Here is a 19,366-nt window from a genome sequence, read left to right as displayed (position 1 = left end):
ATTATAAAACACTCTCGGCACACTTACAAAAGAGCAACTTTTTGAAAACTCTTAATGTGGTGATGCGATAGCTATGCATATATTTCCGAACGACTGAAACGAGGTTCCATTGCATTGTTGACAAACATACCCGCATTTCGTCTTCAATTGCAAGTAGTCTCTCTCGTGCAAAGTTTTTAGTTCCAGTCAAAGCAAAGAAGTTCTGTTCACAGAGTCATGAATGCGTGGATGAAAATGACAATACAATTCTGATTGATCTTCACGATATGGGATTTGAAATGAGACAGCCATAAATTATCCAATTTTGTGGAAACAGTGTTAAAAAACGAGACGTTTCGTACATCACTGATATGTTTTTCTGCGAAAGATTGCTTGATTCATTGCTTCCAAATGGACTGCTAACCACACATCTAAATTTGTGAACAAAAAATCGTAAAAAAAAATATCGCAATGCAAGTTGAAGTCCAGGCAGTGTGCTCAAGTTTTGCGAAGTATTTTTTGTTTATGAGTTGATTCATCAGGAGCGTGGGACAAATTGAAGACTATCTCCTACACATAGCAGCCCAATTATGACGTGAAGACCACACTAATCATCAGCAATGCCATCATTAAATCCCTTGTAATGGTCGGTCACATGTATGTATTTATCAGATGAAGCAGTTATCAGCACCACTCTTCGGCAGAAAACACACGCACCAATAAATTTCTAATCAGTTGCATAGTCGTTTGTCTGACGGCACGCTGTTACATTCCATTCACCACAAGAGGATGAAGCACATCATAAACTGCTTCCCGTGCTTGTATATAACCCCGACGAAACTACCGCCAAGCCATTGAAAAGTGCGTGTGCCCATAAAATTGATAATATGACTGACAAGACAATAGGCGGTTTTTGCCTAGTACACAATATTAATCAACCATTGGGTTAATCCGAGTGGCCACGAAACGGTGAAGTCGGCCGGAAAACCGCGAACCGCCGATTGTTCCCGAACCATTAATCCTGGCTGGCTCGTAACAGGAACACATGTCGTCGGGACTAAAAGCTGATTTGACGGGTTTCAAGTTGCAACGGGCATTGTGATGCGAAATTCGAGGCGGCGAACCATTTGCCGTCGATGTACCCGGGAAGTACTTCGCGTCGAGAATATAATTGGAAGCGGATTTTACCCTCGAAATTCAAGCGTAAAAACGTCTGTAATATAGGTATGGATTTTCGGTCCTCTTGTCATATTCCACGTGTACTTGGTAGCAGGCTCGTTGTGGCACGTGCTCCGCGCGGATGGGGTCACGCAGAATGACGTGAAGAGCTTATTGGAAATTTGTTACTATGAATCTTCCATTTGATATACACGGTTTCAACATGCTAGTATCCGAAATTCATGGCATACCCGACCCTGAGCAATGCAACCATATATTAGCCTCGTTACGCCACTATGAGAGTTGATAATTCTATAATTCTCATCTTTTCGAAATTGGATTATAATTAGAATTACCGAATTCGTAAACCTGGAAATTCACTTTAATTCTGAATTAAAAAGAAGTATTACGAACATTATGATCATACGAAACTAGAGTTTATTTTAATAAAGCACGAGAATGTGCCGAACGGCAAATGTCTGTAGCTGGGTTAGTTTCGCACTATGCAGTCCTCTTGTATAATTTTCAGAACACTCAGAAATAAGATTAGAATTGAATTGAATTACCGGCATTTCGCTGTAATAAGTCAAATTAGAACCAGAATGGAATAATTGTTAGGTCTGGCCACTACATCCTCCCATACAAGCGACCATCCCCCTTGCCGACGCCAGTAACAACGAAGTCGCAAAGTATCACTGTGTTTCAGAAACATTGAAAAAAGGCAGTACGAGGAATGATTGACGAGCGAAATAGAACAAAACCGTATTAAATACGAAAAATCTCTTTGAGCCAAGCAGGCTCACTACAAAACATGTGTTACGTACACACCAACGATCAAGAGCCACATATACTGCAATGAAATGAGCTATAGTATGCGGCGAATTTCGTACCTTAACGTCAGCGCCGAGTGCGGCTATACTACTCTACAGCGCAATGTATTTTGAAGCGTTTTGTCGACAATAGCACCGACCGTTTACGGAGCAGATACATCCAATATAGACAAGTCTCGAATCACTTTTAGCACCATAAAACGCAGATTTGAAATGAGAACTGGCCATTACTACAGAGCACAGACGCAGAATACAGAGTAGCTAACTATAACCAATCGATCGATATTTTCAAGCGGTTTGTAGGGTTGCATAACATCATCATGATCGAAACTGTTAATGTAATCTTATGAGGATCTCCGAACCACCCTGCACTATTCGGGGCCTAGACTCAAAGTCACGGCGTATAAACGACTCCTAGTTATTCGCCCATACGTCCAACAATTATACGTCTCTTAGCGCGGGCCGAAAAGTCGTGGGTCATACCATACAAAAACTCGTAACAATCGTCGAAATAAAAGCACACGTATAAGCGTAATAAGACAGTAAGCGATCCAATCATCCGAAATTCATCAGCACCAATCAAGCGAAATGCATAGCTAAATTGAAGACTTCAAGGTAACTGTGGCGTTGTGCAAGTGCAAACTCATTTCAAGGCCGCGACAGCCGAGCCTTGCACGCTGGTACCACATTTCATCGAGCACACCAAAATAAAGCGAATTTCTATAGAAAAAGAACGCAGATAATATTGCTTGTTTCAACAGTACGCGCCGTGCCACTATAGTACGTCCAAACGGACGCCTGTCTCGTCACAATTAGCGTCCAACAGTACTATTGCAACAAGGTCGAAGTACATAACAGTAGAAAAGGGGAACTGAAACTAGGTGCAAAGAGATAGAAAAATGGTAACCGGACCGCGCGCGCATCAAAAACGCAACCGGTTTTAAATAAAGGGTAACGAATCCGCATGTTTATCGCAGTGGCATCTCTTGCGGTACAACGCTAGTATCATAAGAACAACGGGAAAATGAATAAAATGAAAAATATTTTGATCTGTAACAAGTGAGACTAATCAAGTCTCATTACGATGGTAATACATCGTATAAGGAACGGAATCATTCCAGGAACATACAAGCAGAGAAGCACCACTCCATTAAACTATAGTGATTGCAAATTTAAGGGCTGTCTACAAGGGTGCCAGAAAGCACTATTAACAGGGACACGGTCGCTTAGAGTCGAATGAGATTTTGGCGTTATGCTAAACTTAAATTATAGGCTATACCAGGGGTGGGCAAACTACGTCATCATCAAATAAATGTTTGGTTTGTTTTGAATATACAAATACATATATATTATTTCCATGTTGTCGGTCACTATATAATCAAATACCATTGAATTTTGGCTTAGTATCCTAATTTTATATACTGTGGCCCGCGAATGGATTAACTGTTGAATGCGGCCCGCGAGCTAAAAAGTTTGCCCACCCCTGGGCTATACTTATTATCATAGTGACATGGCCTTGCATCAACATTACGATCGTTAGCAAGGTAGACGTACTAAGGCAGGAGTCCTTGAACCGGGGTCCGCGAATTAGCATTAGGGGCTCCGCGAAAGCCCAATGTTGCAATATGTCATCAATAAACTACAAAACCAGATAATCCGTTGAAAATGACGCCGTAAGCGGGACTGCGAGTACCTTGTCTTCAAATTTTAGGCATGTAATAGCCTAAATCGAGATCGGGCCACAAAATTTTGAAGGTGCCTGCGACCAAAAAAGAACCCCTGAACGAAGGGAACAATAAAAAACGACTGAAAAATCGGTACCAAACGCATGCCGAAAAGATTGCTTAATATCAATAGGCGGCCCAGCATGAAGCAGATCATATTAATCGAAACACAGTGGTGTCATTTATCAAAGCGATAATTCGCTACGATTTCATTAAAACCAGCCTCGCTAGTGCCAGGGTTTGAATCAGAGTCGGGCAATTAGAAATTTACAATTTTTCCGAATTAGAATTAAAACTACATGTTTACCAAATTAGAATTACAGCTATACAGTCTTTTCCAAATTAGATTAGAGCTACTGAATTCGCGTCAGGGTTCATTCCCATATAAGCACATACGCAAATGTCTGCGCGTCTGAGCTTGGCTCGTTGCGCGCCATACAGTTTTGAAGCATTTTCGGGAAAACCAGAAGCTTGATTAGAATTAGAATTAGAGCATGGAAACATTTCACAAACTAGATCAGAATTCGATTACCATCATTTCGCTCCCGTCTGGATACTGCAATCAGGAACATAACAATATCGCACCAACGCATCAAGCAATCCGTTCTTCCTCTCCCTGCCTGTACTTATCATATTTTTCTGCGTTACCCTGCACAGAATTCATCGCGTCACCACCTTTGCTATTCCTCATAACGAGAGACACCAACGGAAATATATTCCTCGCCAGTAGCAAATTGCTAGCGGCCGCGCTGTTGTTATTATTGTTACAGTTGATGTTACCCACGTTCAAGGCGTACCTCTGCGTCATAGACCCGGTGTTTTGTAAGTTATAAGGAAACGGGGCGGGCCACGAAGACAACCCGTTTCCGGGCCATGCTTGGAAGAATTCAGGGCGAGACGCAGACGGCGATAAAATCGACTCGCTGGTGGTGGTCAGTGACGATCCCAGCATGCCGTTGACGAAGTTCATACCGACCGAGGTCTTGTGAAGGTTAACCAAAGGTACTTGAGTCTGCCCTGTTGACACGCCGAGAACTGAGTTCACGACACCTCCCGGTTGCTCTTCGTTGCCTGCAACGAGGATATTGTAGACAGGAAATTAGCGCTGTGGCGCACAATGGCGCGCCGGTCGCCAAAGCGAAAAAGGAATGGAGCATATGGCGTACAAGACATACTCCAACAACTAGATAATTCAAGTCGTCTAAAATTTAGGACCATTTGCAATCTTTATATATCAATGGTTCCCAACCCCTTTGGAAGTCGGAGCCGCATTTCAAACTTCAGAGTACGAACAGGGCCGCATGTACTCGAGTAGGCTACGTACAACGGAAATTTCAAGGTAGCTAGACTACCTCTGGATCTCACCATCCAGCTAATTCAAAATCACGCACACAGACTTCTATAGATTCTATATCGGTTATTTTAGCAGTGACAGACGCAGATTGGCGAGTGCTATGCCTCGAAATAAACCGAAAATGCGTATCATTACTACAACATACTATTATGTCGTTATGTGAGAGCTCTTCATACATTCCATCAATTAACGCACAAGTTCGAGGGGGATTATACGCCGAGTATTACTGGTAATATGGCAATTTTTACTCGAGTACGAGCCGTTATTTTGATGTTAGTAAAATTGTGTCGAAATTTACTCTTCACTGAGACGATCTACAATGGTCTATGACCAGCAGAACTCTTTTCCTCGTTTTCAGAAGCGGCTTTTGACATAACTAATATTCCCTATATTTTAGCATTCATATACAGAGGTCAATCAGAGCCACAAGAAGGGTGGCTTGGAGCTGCATGCGGCTCTGAGAGCCGCGGTTGGGAATCACTGATTTACGGTCTTTCTCGAAAACGCAACCGCAAAACTGTATAGTGCGAAACAAGCCAGACTTGATTTTGTTATGTTTCTTTCTGATGCGAGAATTTTATGTTCAATTTACAAGTTTTTGCGAGTGCAGTATTCTAATTATCATAAGGTAATTTGGAATAAAAACTAGTAGCTATAATTCTAATTCTAATCCTAATTCAATTTGAAAAGTTCTCCATCTCAAATGCAGATTCCCGGGGATAATGATTCCAGGCCAGTAATGACAGAAGATTTTCTTCCAGTACTGAAATTACACGACCCTTGCAACTAAGATTTAATATCTACCAACGAGATTTATGGCCTCGATACTATTTTCCACTGTGGAAGTATCGAATGTAAACGACCGATTTTGTAACTTCGTTCCGCTTCGCTGAGGCTGTAAGCAGAATTGTTTCAGATTCCGAAAATATAAATTAAAATATGGCAAGGCTACGGATTTTGTCGAAAGATCACCTTCAACGTCTAAAATCTGCATTGTTCAGAACAATCGGATGTCCGCAAAACAATAACCGTAACAATGACACGTTGCGGCTCCACGATTGTTCGGGCAATGCCGATATTTAAAACTTGCAGGGTGAATTCCGGGTGGTTCAGTGCCTGGTCATATTTTAATTTTAATTTTCGGAATCGGTGCGACAGCAGCTTTCGATCAAGACCAGATTCAGTAAATTACGCGTCCGGGAAGATAACTTTAGGATTGCCAGAAATCCCACGGTCGCTGCCGCAAAATAATTCTGATTACAACCTCGGCGAATCTGCAAAATCGGTCGTTGCCATTCCATGCTAACATTCGACAGTGGAAGGCGGTACTGTACAGTGTACACCCCTAATGGACGTATCTTAGCATACAAACGCAGCACAAAGCTACGCAAGTGAGCGGAAATATTCTTTGCTGTCACATAATAGGTACTGGTACATGTCTGAACTTTCAGCATCATTGATAATGTTATGACGACATAATGAGTGATGCTAGGCTCGAAGCCTAACACTCGATTTAGAACCAAATCACTCAGACTCAGATACTCGATTGTTAGGCAACCTAACAATTTAATCGACGCGCGAACGAAATTTCAACAGCTCCATCAACACTCACGATAGGGCGAAGAAAACCGAAACTTCATATGCGGTATCGCCGAGTCGGCCAGCCTCGGAAAAATCTTCCTTCTCATCAAATCCGACGCGTCCGACAAGTCCAGCTTATTCGCCGCGTCCTGCAGCAGCACGCTCTCCAAATGCCCAGGCGTCTGACCGCGCGGGTACTTCAACCCAGAGTACTGACCTTCGCCTTGCTGCGGTCCGGCAGGGTAAGGCACCGCGCGGAACGACCCGCTAAAAGACTTGGGCGGTTGTTTCAACGAACCCAAGGACGTAGGGTCGCTCACGGAACGCTGTCTCTTTTTGTAATGACACGAAGACGTGGTGGAGTCAAAAATATCGCTCGTGTCTTGCGGGGAAAAAGCGGACACGTCCAAGTTTAATCTGTCCATGGAGAGGGATTTGTTGGATTGCGGGTTGTCGTCGGGTTGCCGCTGCGCTAAATTTTCGTCGTTGGACCGAGCGTAACCGGGCGACATGTAGTTGCTTTGCTGCTTTTGTGATGAGCCGGCGTGCTGCGAGACCTAGGGTACATGCAGACGCGGTTACTGGTTACGACTGTGGTCGTATTTTAGGCCAGGCAACTTGAAGTACACAAGTGGAAGCAGTCTTAAACCATAGTCCCATGAGTAGTAGTGCTCGATAAGTAACGGGCCGAATTTCTACACAAATAGAAACTTTATGATGTCAGCCTAAAATGCGTCTCGATTAGCAGTTTTTAATCACGCGAATCCCCATCAACTAACTTTATGATTCCCACCCTAGAAGTAAGTATTGTAGGCCAACTTTTGCCTGAAACACTGAAACCTATACTCCAGTAATCCGAAAAAGTAGAAGTACTTCGTTACTGACCGCCCCTAATCTGGCGCAAATCGCATGTTGCTGTGCAATTCCGCGGCTATCGGGTACAGACATGATCGAGAGCCTGAGTTATCCGCTTCCGATCCGAGCACCAGCTATTATCAGGTCACGAGAGTAATAATGACCAACAAAGGTCAGATCTTTACCAATCGGGGCCCCCGGAACAAAACAATACCTGTTACACTTCATCAAACTTAACTATTGTCTTACTTGACCGCGACTATATTACTGTGCTGTGACAATGCCGCGAGTCGATCACTGTACTTCGCAGAAATGTCGGTTCCGCGAATACTGGTAGCCTACTAGCCTGGTGTGACGTGTTTTGAACGAGCTGAGTTACAACCGACCGTGGTCTCCAAGCTCTCAGGGCGGGAAGTACCGAAACCATATATTTATCGTTAGTAAAATGACTCCCCAGTGAATGCGGTATGTTGAATTGAGCAACGGTAATGTAATAACTATTGTTATTATTATCGAATAGATGCATAAATATTGTATTAATAAATTCGGAAAGGAATATTTTCACTGAATATGGGCGTGAATTGCGGTATAGACTTCACGTGGTATCTATGTATTAATAAATGTATTCGGGTTAGCGGAATGGGGAAGTTTGGGTGAGGATTACGAGACGTCAAGTACCAAATTCACCGGTAACCCAATTGGTAGTCGCATCGGATTCGAGTCCTCAAATTATTGCGTCCAGCCTTTGTGAAAATGTCCCACACAAGGCCGCAACTATCGAACGCATTATTGCGCGCGTCAAGTTTCAAAACGACCCGATTCGAAAATGAACGCGTCGTAGCCTAATCCATTGTTGATACCGACGCTAGCTGTGAAAACACTGCCGCATAACCGCTATCAATCACATCCTGTACAGGCGTGTAAAGTACCGCTGCGCGCCAAGGAAAACAATGAAAGCTTACAAAAACGGAGTCATTGTGCAACAGCACGTAACAAACTATATCTCCGGTCCGCTCAACATGACGGATTAGGGAAATCGAGGTGCTGACATAACCCCGATCAACACGCGCGACATACTTTCATCGCGGTTTGGTGCAGGTCCAGGGAACCGCTGGCGTAATCCGAAGTCAAAGCGCATTGCTTCATGTCTTGAGTCTTGTTCATCCTGTTCGCATCCAGCGGTTTTCGCTCGCACATTCTACAACGGATTCGAATTGTTACGTCTAAATCGCGGCGAGCAGACGGACCTGGACAGCTAGACAATTGATTATATATTCATATTGAAGTATTTTTCGGAATTTCAAGCCAGTGACGTCATATTTGGTGATACGATTGTTAATATACAATGTTTAAACAAGCCATTTGGGGTACAGAACTTCAGAATTGTGCGAAACAATTACTTTACATGGCTAGTTTATGCTCTAAAAGATTTCGACCGATTCTCATCAGTAGGGCTGGGCAAAATCGAGTACCTGAGTGATCCGATTCTGAATCACGAATTACGCTTCGGGTCGAGTATCACTCATTATGACGTCAAAACAGAATGTACCATGTCAAAGTTCAAATATGTATCTTTTACGCCGCCGCATAGAACATAATGCCTGTTATCCGTCACATTAAAGATACTTTGGTATTCTTTCCACCATACCGATTTCATTGCACTTGATGACAATGTTGTGGGAATTATCATGATTTCGGAAATGAGTTATTTCCAGTAACGTTGGTAGCTTTGTACTACGTCTCGTATGCTGCGACACAGCCAATCAAGGTTTCAAGGCTTCCTCAGTGGAAAACAGTCTCGAAACTATAATTCTCGTTAAAACTTTCAGTTGCGAGGACCGTATAATTTCAGTACTCGAAAAAATCGTCTTCAACTGCTAGACTCGAATCATGAAAATTGATACTCGAATCATTTCGCCCAGCCCTACTCATCAGTAGGGAAAGTTGGCAATAGGGTGAATCAAATTCGTAATGTATAGGGTCTATTTTTGTTTGTATGACGTAATAATCACAGACAACAAACAATTGGTACACAGGCAAGATACGGCAATAGGGATACAGAACAAACGTCAACGAGTACATATTCGGTTATAAATAACCGAGGACAACAACACAGAACATTAGTGAAATCTTCCAGCAAATTTACAATATTAAGATACTGCTTCTCTACTAGCTCCAAACGTTGCCCCGGTCGAGTGCCAGCTGGGTACATTTCAATATGAATATACAATTCAATTGTATATTGAAGTTCTGTACATCCAAGAAGGTCTTCAAATTCAATAATTCTAACTAACTTGGAAATATACTGTAGCTATCATTATAATTGTAAGCTAATTTGAAAAAGCTAGCTGCCCATCTCTGCAAGCAGACGAACTGCACGCACCGCATATCGATTTGACTCATTGCCATATTATTCCCAGAAATCTTCATTTGGCTGTCGCTCACGTCGAATGAAACGAGATCCCTGCGGAAATGCGGGACATCGAATTACAACGTTACGGAATCACAATAATTCCTCTCTAGTACCGTGAATTTGGCGAGGGCTGAGGCGAGCGGTCCCGCTGCCTGCGATTCTTGAACCAGTTGCTGACTTGCACCACGCTGAGACCCGTCACTTTCGACAGTTGGCGCTTCTCGTCCGGCGTTGGATAGCGGTTCGTTTTATAGCACTCCTAATGAACATTTACACATTCAAGATTGAGGCTGATGTCAGGCACAAACCAACACAGACATAGGTCGGTTGCCCGACATATGAGCAATTGAGCATGCGACACAGTGGAAAACGACAGTTCAGCATGGAACACATCAGCATGCGTCACTTCAGCAAGTGACTGTATAACCTATAAACTTACCCTAACCCGAAACATAGCCTAACCTAACCTAGCCTAACCTAAAACCTAACCCTAACCCAACCATAAATCCAACCCTAACCTACCCGTAACCCGTAATTTAATCCACATGCTCATGTGTCGCATGCCGAAGTCTCGCATGCTCATATGTCCACGGACCACATAGGTCGTATCCAGGGCTAGGAAAAATCGATTACCTGAGCGATCCGACTCAGAATAGAGTAAAAATGCATCGTATCAGCTGATACGAGGTCGTAAAAGTAACGATAGATGATTTGGAAAAAAAATAACGCGAGTTACACTTCAGGTTGAAGATAATTCGGTATCTTCCGACCATAACAATCTCATCAGGCTGGCCAATACTTCACAGAAATGCCGTCGCTTTGTGCTACGCGTTTTGGATGCTATGATACGACCGGTCAATGTTACAAGGCTTCCACGGTGGGACAAATATAACTTTAATACCCGAGTCGTTGTGTCCGGCCACAGCCGTAAAAAAGGTCAGCGGACTACAAGATTTTTTTTTTTAAAATAATACTATTTTTTTCTTATTGAAATGGTGACTAACGATACGACCGTCGGGTCATCAAGTCACGTGGTCACAAATATTATAATGACAATAAATGGACTAAGGCAGGGGTGGCCAGCCTGCGGCCGCAGAAGGGAATTTGTGCGGCCGTGAACGCGTATATCAATTTGTATGTGTTGGCTGCCGTCGACATGGAAATTGAATTTACAAATTGTCTCCGAATTTTCCAGAGATTTTAATCAACCTTGGAATTTTCCGTTCAATGCGACTTCATTTTTCGATTTTAATGTAGTAGAGCCCTCTGCAATCTGAGCACCGCAGAACAGATGTCAACAGCAGAGAAAAATGATGCGCCCCATTTATAAATACCAACTTGGAATCGTGTCTTCACCGCGAAAGAAATTGTTTCTGGAGCGTTAGGGCGATTTTAATATCTTTCCACTACACCGACAATCCTGATGGGAGGTCAAGAAATAACAGCATGCAACGAAGTGACTAAATACAATTGTCCCACCCGAAGATACATCATTTATAACTTGGCCTGAATTTTCGAAAACACACCCTCCATCTAGGCCTACTCTGCCGGGGAATATGATCACATGGGCTGAGAAAGGATAAATGTTTGATAGGAATATGTGAAACTGCTAATATTAATGACGAAATTCATTCGTGGATCTGAAATTTTTTCGCGTCCAAAAGTATATTCATAACATGACCACTCGCGATTTCGGTGCGTATAGTAATCCGATATGAATAAATATATTAGTCTGGAGCTTACCGAACATGGACATGGGACATGGACAGTTTAAAATGGGTATTTGGCGTCCAGTTTGTCCATTACGAGCTATATGCCCTGAAATGCGACCGTAGGCAAAATGACTAATCGAAATGCGGCCGTGAATAGCAAAAAGGTCGGCCACCCCTGTACTAGTGTTACCATGCATCATCCTTTTTCAGAGAATCGTAAATGTCCTCCGGGGACGCCTAAAGGTCCTCCTTTTTGACAATTCATCCTCCGTTGGAGCTTTTGCAGATAGGATAAGGGAGTGACAGAGTTAACTGAAAATCGGCCTAAGTGACGGAAACAGGTAACATGTACGTTTGAGCGGGTCATTCGAGTCGAATGAGAGTGATGTTTTTTGTCAACACCACACAATAAATGCAAAAAGTGGGTAAATCGGGAGTAGAGTCGAAGTAATGACCTTTTTATGTCGACCGTGAATCAGCAACTGTACCAGGTATAACACCAGACCATGTATGCTCGCCGGACTGCTCTCAGACTGTTGCCGGCTACTTTTTTAATCGTGAAGATAAATGCTATTCGAAGGTGCTTCGCACACATGTAGCGCAGATGTAAAGTTTTAGTTAGAAAACGCAGTGCCGGCTGCCGGTAACCATTTCCCTGCACCTTTACTATATTTTCGACGGTGGCAAAAAGCGTGATTAAACGAACATCCATTAATGCAATTAATCACACCCTCCTGAAGATCGTATTACCAACGAGCGGGCACGCCTACATAGATTTTCACATGCCATTGGCCGAATTGCTGAGCGTCATCAGCAATATCGTCTACGAGCTAGTTCGCTACTACGTCGAAAATTACAGACGTCGCACATTCATAAATCCATTCGGAGTAAACCAGTCTAACGTGCCTTCAAGGCCTTTCTCGACCTCTCCTTGAAGCAGTACACCATCTCCTCGCCGTCCCAAATCGTCCTCGGCAACGGGTGCTTCCGTCGTATCCTGTATTTGTCCACCGCCCCCAGCGGTCGGCCCCTGACCTTGGTGACACAAATAAAATCAAAACGATCTCAAATCGACGAGTTAATCACCGAAAAGTTGCGGCTTGAAGATATGGTGACGCAAGTAGACAGATTACTTCGATATCCGACAGCTGCTATCCAAAAAACTGCCTTACTGGGCACCCTTCAGTGACATTGTAATGCGCAATAAAATTCCAATACCGAACACTCGTGTTTATTGAAGAGCGGTATGCGATAAAACAATTCATCTTGAAGGCCCACAGAGCTAAACATAGCCGTGTGTAGTCGCAGAATGATGGGGGACATGAATAGTGAGATCATGGTTTGAACTTCGAAGCCACGATTGGACTAGACATCCCAGTTGAAATGTTTTGAAGATATCTAGTCTGATTGAATACAGAAGACTGATAAAATGATGGTAAATAGAGCAATTTCAGTACTCAGCATCGGGATTTAGCCTTACAAATATATTTCATCACTATTCACCAGTTCATATTAATTTGTGTAAAATGTAAGACACAAATAAGGGGGGTATTTGTAAGAACTACACACCAGGTACATTGCACGCACTACAATGGCCTTTTAGAAACTAGCGTCATTGTCATTCTACAAATTGCCAGGACCTCGGTTCAATTTCAAGAAGCACAACAACTATAATAGACCGATATCAATAATTTCAAATTTAAAATACCCACTGACCTCTTCAGCAATAGCATAATGCGCTTTGTACCAGAGGTCTTGCAGGGATTTATGATTGTACGATGAAAACTGCTGACTTTCCAACAGCCCAAACATGTCCTTGTAACTACCACTGTACGAAAAAGATTATACCATAACGGATATAGAAACTTTCAGAGAGTATAAATAAGAAGTATATATGATACTAATACATAGTCTGTACCCAACAGACTCATAAATGATTCAACACTTCTCATAAGTTTCAGTGTCAAGTGTGGATATTAAGGTGGGAGTAGGTTTTTTCGAGTGACATTATGTTAAAATAAATCAAACAAAAGCCCAAATTGCACGTAAATTTCATCAAATTGTGTATCACTTAATTTGCTGCAGCTCATTACCAACATAAGCTAAACAATGATGCCGAAATTCGATTGGAAACACCACCAAAGTAGCCACATTAAAGTCATATCTCATCCAATTCATGAATGAGGAATGTTATCTCGGTGCTAATATGGTTCGGTATGAACGGATGATTGATACAAAAATCGACCATTGCAGATCAATATTTTCAAGTAGGCCTACTTACTTCCGAGATGCCATATAAGCTTTGGCGATAACAATATTTTCTGCTTTTGAATCATACATGTCTGTTGGCAATGACCGCAAAAACTTTTCGAGGCCAGACCAGTTTCTCTCCTGCTTCAACGCCATAGCCACGCAACAATTCTGGGAAAAATAATGGAAAATGGTACTGTTATCCGGCTGGATGTTATATGTTTTAGCAGTAGAGCCTGGCCGATATCTGCCTCTGTAGAAGTTTCGATATCGGCTTACTACGGTCAATATGCATCGGCCCATTCCATGACTTCGTCTACCGATCTTTCTTGTCATTACTGACAACTTATGTTACTTGATACATAAATGCTACAATAAAGTATTGATTCCGTATCATCATTGCTATGAACCATTGCGCAAAGGCACTGCCAGATCAGTGCACGACAGAGTAATTTTTGAAGTAGACTAGAGGCTACAGCCACAGGGAATCAGGGAAGGAATCCAAACTGAACCAACATAATGAACTGTATGAATGTAGGATGTATGGGGACTCAAAGTGTTGCTGTACTAAAAGCCAAACACGCTAGAGTAGTTGAATCTGATTTGAGTCCAATAAATCTGTGTATCCAGTAGTATCAAAACTTGTGCAAATCTGCCACAAAATCGCTGCCTGCTTGCCCAGAACAGATTTAATTAGGCGGTATTGGCAATAAAATTATCATCACACAGGCTAGACGTCTGACAAAGCAGCAAAAGATTATCAACATATTTGAAGAACTTCATGTGCAATGGATTTCAATATAAAAGATAACATCAGTTGAAAATCATTAGAACGCACAATGCAATCGGTAATTTGCGGCAATGAAGCCGTCACTGAGCATCGAAATTGCAGGAGCGAATAAGCCATGACTAGTTAGTTACACACTATCATACCGCTGTTGTGCAACATTCAATGGAGTGTTTGTGTTTGAAACGACAGGCAGCTATACAAAATCATCGGAAGAGAGTCTTCGCTAATGAGGGCATTACATGAAATTTGGTGACACATAGTAAATTTCAATTGATAAATTTAATGACCAGTCTAATTACCTGCACTGTTTTACGGAAATGTTTGAGAAACACAATGGCGAGACTTCTCAGTACCGCATAATGATGGAAGTAGCTTCGCAGCGGCCAACAATTTGCCAGATCAAGTTTCAATGAAAGCTATTCAAAAACCACAATAGCGTCAAATGCATTTTGAAAACACTGACATATTTTTCCGATGTACCATTGCGACTGAAATATGCCAAAAAGTAATGCAATCCCTCTTATTCAAAGCAACTCAAGTAAAAGACGATATAATAATAGATAGAATTCGATAACGAAACTACCATAGTCGTTATAGTTATAATGCATGTATATTGTAGGCTTAGGCTACATGCACAAATGTAGACTATGCCATATCTTCCCTACTTCAATTTGCTGGAACTAGCTTTAGATCAAGTCAATCTATGAGCAACTTTTGCCTCAGCCTTTATGGGCAAGTTGTTAGTGCCAAACCCCTTCAACTCAAAGTGTAACCATGTCCACGGACTTGAAGTAGGCTACTGTTATAGTACTTCTACTTGAATGGCATTTGTATAAACATATCCTACATAGTTGTCATACTTCTGAAATGTTGTCAAGTAGGCTATAGCATTACGCAAAATTTAAGAATTGCTTGAAAACTGTAGGCTCTGTAGTGCAATCTTAGAGAATAGAGAAAACGGGGGTAAAATGAGACACATTGCATATTTCAACGCCAGTCAAAGAGAAGTGCTTTCTAAGCACAAATTTTAGTATCGATTGAATACCTGTGCTGTGATCCCAACTATTTCTACCTAACTTTTCAGTTCTATTGATCAACGTACTCCAGGATTTCTCAGGTTTCAAATGTCATCATACAACCACTTCCAATTTTTTTCCGTCCTTTACATTACAATAACTTTAACATCTGTGTCCAGGACTGACCTTACTTCGCTTGGATAATTTCCCCTCTCATATAACACAACAACCCAGTCTCCTGGTAGGAAGTTTTCAGACTTGTCTACCACCGAGCTCTTTCTGCTCCTCACCCTCTGTGTCACTCGGTGATATAATCTTACTCTTCACCCAGTTCTTTGCAATATTTTTCGAGTTTTCTTTCTTTCACTAGAGTGGATAAATTCTGATCATATTGGTACACCGCATTTCTCATCCTGTGCTGCTGCAGAAATGGGATACTAATCCCGTAATCCATCCTACACTGTGTTTATTTTCTTGTACTGTTGCATATGACCAACTATTAGATACATAATTATTCTATTATCTGGTTTACATTTTGAACATATCTAAGCTTTCAATGGAAAATTCTTCCGACACCCATCATGACTCCACTTGCTTCCATGTCTTGCCTCCATTATTGAACAAACTTCAATAATACTTGCAAACTTTATTGACTATTACTTTCCAACGGTAAGTGTATTGCACTGTTAATGCTGCAATCGAAGGGCTTCATTACTGTCTTGTTATGATATGGAATATTATGATGGGTATGCCCTGAAAATACTCTTTTTGGCATTTTCTGCCCCACCTGAAGCCTGTCTCAAACCCCTGTCTCATCTTTGCATTCTCTCCCTACTTTCAAAGTGGCACTCCTTTCAGAGTAATTGGTGGATATAAGTCTGAAATGCACAATTCATTTTCTATTTCATGTAGTTTTGTAATGTATTGTAAAGTAGTACTTCTACTATTGTAGTAGTACAGCATCAGTAATTACACTAGCCCCTCTTCATCTGTGCTATCATAACTAATAGTATGCAACAGTATCCAATACCAAATCAAGACGTTTTGTATTATGTACTCGTTGCATTTCCTTGTATTGGCCCAATAGACATTGTGATAGTCTCAACTCAAATTTAGAAATATAAAAAAAACTTGATGTAGACATGAAATATGATTTGGTTGCTACAAAAGCAACAATAGGTTGGGTCTAAAACCTAAGTGACACCATCGTTGATAAGACTGAACATGAATATGACGGGAAACAAACTTATGTGGATATGACAATAGTTGTTTTTCAGACACAGAACATAATTCATAACTGATTGGTCTAACTGATCTATATCGTGCCACAGAAATCAGGGACTTGAACACCACCCCACCTACAAATCATGACTCTTGACGTTGTTTCGACAGCATCTCACTTTGAGTCTGCAGATTATTGTTTGCTCAGAAACCCCTGACGAGTGTCAGCCGAAAATATTCGGGTTTATTTCAATATGAATATACTATTCAATTGTATATTGAAGTTCTGTACCTCCAAGAAGCTATTCAGAAACTATAAAACCCTAAATATCAGCATAAATAAATATGCCCCAATTACGGTCATCTTCAGGCCAAACTGTCCAACACTCTTGATCAAATGATAATAGGTAAGGCCGATATTGATGGTCAGTGAAATAATGTTATGCTATTTAAAAGAAGACTATGAAAGACAGTGTATCAAAACAATTTGGCGAGAAATCGAGTTCAACTTGAACCTAAATTGAAACAGGCAATTACATGTTATTATCAGTATTTATAAGTCACAAGAAAAGTATCTGCAATAAACACATTTACCCAATTCATAATCATTCAAATGTAATATTGCTCACTGGAAACAAGCAGGTGGGACACATTCACCGCTGGCTCTGCACACCTGATCGGGACGATGAAATGGTGATTGCCAAATAGACCAATTAGGAAAGGACGTAGTTTATTTTTGACCTTGATGTTTTTGCGGCGTATACACCGACTCATGATACACATACACATGATCTGTGCATATGCATACCATGAGTGCATGACGCGCATATGCCGCTGGACAAGGAAGTGCCGATATAGCCTTTACGGCTTTCTAAGTCATGCTGCACCCCTCCATGCTATCCCAGTAATGCATGAGCGCCAAGCATGGAGGTCATGGATACCAGTGTTACTAATCAGGTCTTTGGTCTGACCCGGCAGGGGATCGAACCCACGTCCTACCGAACAAGAAGCCAGACGCTTCACCATTACGCTATCTTGTCGGTCGGTTAGGATTATTAACAAACATGAAATAGCTCAAGAATTGTGAGATACTAGCAATCAGAGCTATTTTTCTGACCAACTTTATCCTATTTCGGTCGACCAATGCTGAGAATCCGACAAGCTCTCCTCATCCTAATTAAAAGACACAACATCCATCCATTAGAATATTTGATCTGACATCTATCCCAAGAATCAGATTTCGACATTCCTCTCATCCCTCTTAAGTATCATAAATGTTACAGAAGCAAATTCCATTACTGCTAAACCTAAAGATAATGCAGCAAACAGTAGAGTTTGATATATAGAGCAGAAATTGGATAAAACTCAAAATTACCCTTACTTGGTCTAACGTATACGGCAGATTTGATTCCGATGGCTTTTCATTGACAGTTGTGTCCAAGAATTTCTGGATGCCATCGTCCACTGAGTCATTTTCACATATTCTACTATTGTTGTTACTTATATTGTGCGAAATAGATTTCTCATTCTGTGATAGCTCATTCAAACTCGGGAAGCCAGAAGAACCAGGTTCCTCCTGAAAAAAATTAGGTCCATTTCGCACAGATATATTTCTCATGCACTCAAATGAACGATACTAACCTGTGCAACTGGAGTCGACCCTTCTCGACTCAAATTTCTACCGCTGCCGACTGATTCCAATAAGTCCTCGACTTCACGCGTGGTTGTATCGTCGCATTTCTCGAAATCGCGTATGTCTAACTGGTCCTTTGACATTGTGTTACGACTGGACTCGCATTCCCTCGTTCGGCTACGGAATCAGCGCCAATTGAAAAAAATATCGTCCTAATTTCTCCACGAGAAGCGAGAGTCAGACTACCTTGCATTACTTTGCACAATACTCATTCAGTTTTTCATTTGCACCGCCGTTCGACAAAAAAGGGGATTTTACCCGTACTAATATAGGTAGAAGAGCGCATCGAGCGGATGATGAAGTATTTTGCCTTTTGGCAAAGATCGGGGCTTGCCCGTACTTTTTTCTAGCGACCCATTTTATTTTAGTGAAATATTCCCGCACCCTTCAGGATTGATATGAAATATAGCGGCGTAAATAGCGCGACATATAAACATTCCATCAACTTGCTGAGAAGATGCAGACTCGTGACTCATTCCATTCCACTTGCGACCATTGCGTTGCTAATCAATGGGGCTGTTCCACTTCATTTTGAACACGCGGTGGCGACAAAGGTAACTCTACCCAAATCTGTTTTGTTGCTATATACTTTACTATGGGACTCGACTAAACATGTACCTAATTTCGTCTCTTGGCGTACAACGAGGATGGTCAAAGTATCCATATAAACTTGAATCATCCATATGGATATGATATAGCTGTTGGCCGACGAAAATGATGCTATTTCTTGGCGTCTTGTCCTCGTGACGGAAGTGTTGAAATTATGATTCTATCCTTATCACCAACTGCA

General features: G+C 41.7%; 1 protein-coding gene across 2 annotated transcripts; it reads right to left on the bottom strand.

The window, feature by feature from the left end:
* Nucleotides 1-1,819: 1,819 nt before the first annotated feature.
* LOC145441916 (uncharacterized) lies at nt 1,820-18,907 on the bottom strand. 2 transcript variants are annotated; one of them, XM_080319870.1, is made up of 10 exons: nt 18,525-18,907; nt 18,265-18,459; nt 13,888-14,027; nt 13,323-13,434; nt 12,513-12,641; nt 10,008-10,153; nt 9,865-9,945; nt 8,559-8,679; nt 6,658-7,183; nt 1,820-4,762 (listed from the first exon to the last, which is right to left on the bottom strand). In XM_080319870.1, exons 1-10 carry the CDS (start codon nt 18,657-18,659, stop codon nt 4,284-4,286), a joined length of 2,064 nt encoding a protein of 687 aa, XP_080175996.1. In that variant the 5' UTR covers nt 18,660-18,907; the 3' UTR covers nt 1,820-4,283. The 2 variants fall into 2 exon arrangements, with proteins under 2 accessions (XP_080175996.1, XP_080175997.1); XM_080319871.1 differs by lacking the exons at nt 18,265-18,459; nt 18,525-18,907 and adding exons at nt 15,849-17,995; nt 18,075-18,217.
* Nucleotides 18,908-19,366: the final 459 nt, after the last annotated feature.

The sequence above is a fragment of the Botryllus schlosseri genome, chromosome 6 (genome assembly GCF_051294905.1).
Source record: "Botryllus schlosseri isolate E-star chromosome 6, Bs_hap1, whole genome shotgun sequence".
In the NCBI taxonomy this organism is placed as follows: Eukaryota; Metazoa; Chordata; class Ascidiacea; order Stolidobranchia; family Styelidae; genus Botryllus; species Botryllus schlosseri.
Note: the sequence above shows the minus strand (reverse complement) of the source record. Positions and strands in the feature narration are given on the sequence as shown.

Bases quoted from the DNA above. Each gene is read 5' to 3' on its own strand.
- LOC145441916 (XM_080319870.1), bottom strand. From the start codon at position 18,659: ATGTCAAAGGACCAGTTAGACATACGCGATTTCGAGAAATGCGACGAT. The intron at 10,154-12,512 runs GCACGTTAGACT...AATGTTCATTAG, and splicing joins GGTCGAGAAAGGCCTTGAAG to GAGTGCTATAAAACGAACCG. The intron at 9,946-10,007 runs GTACTAGAGAGG...GCATTTCCGCAG, and splicing joins CAGCCCTCGCCAAATTCACG to GGATCTCGTTTCATTCGACG.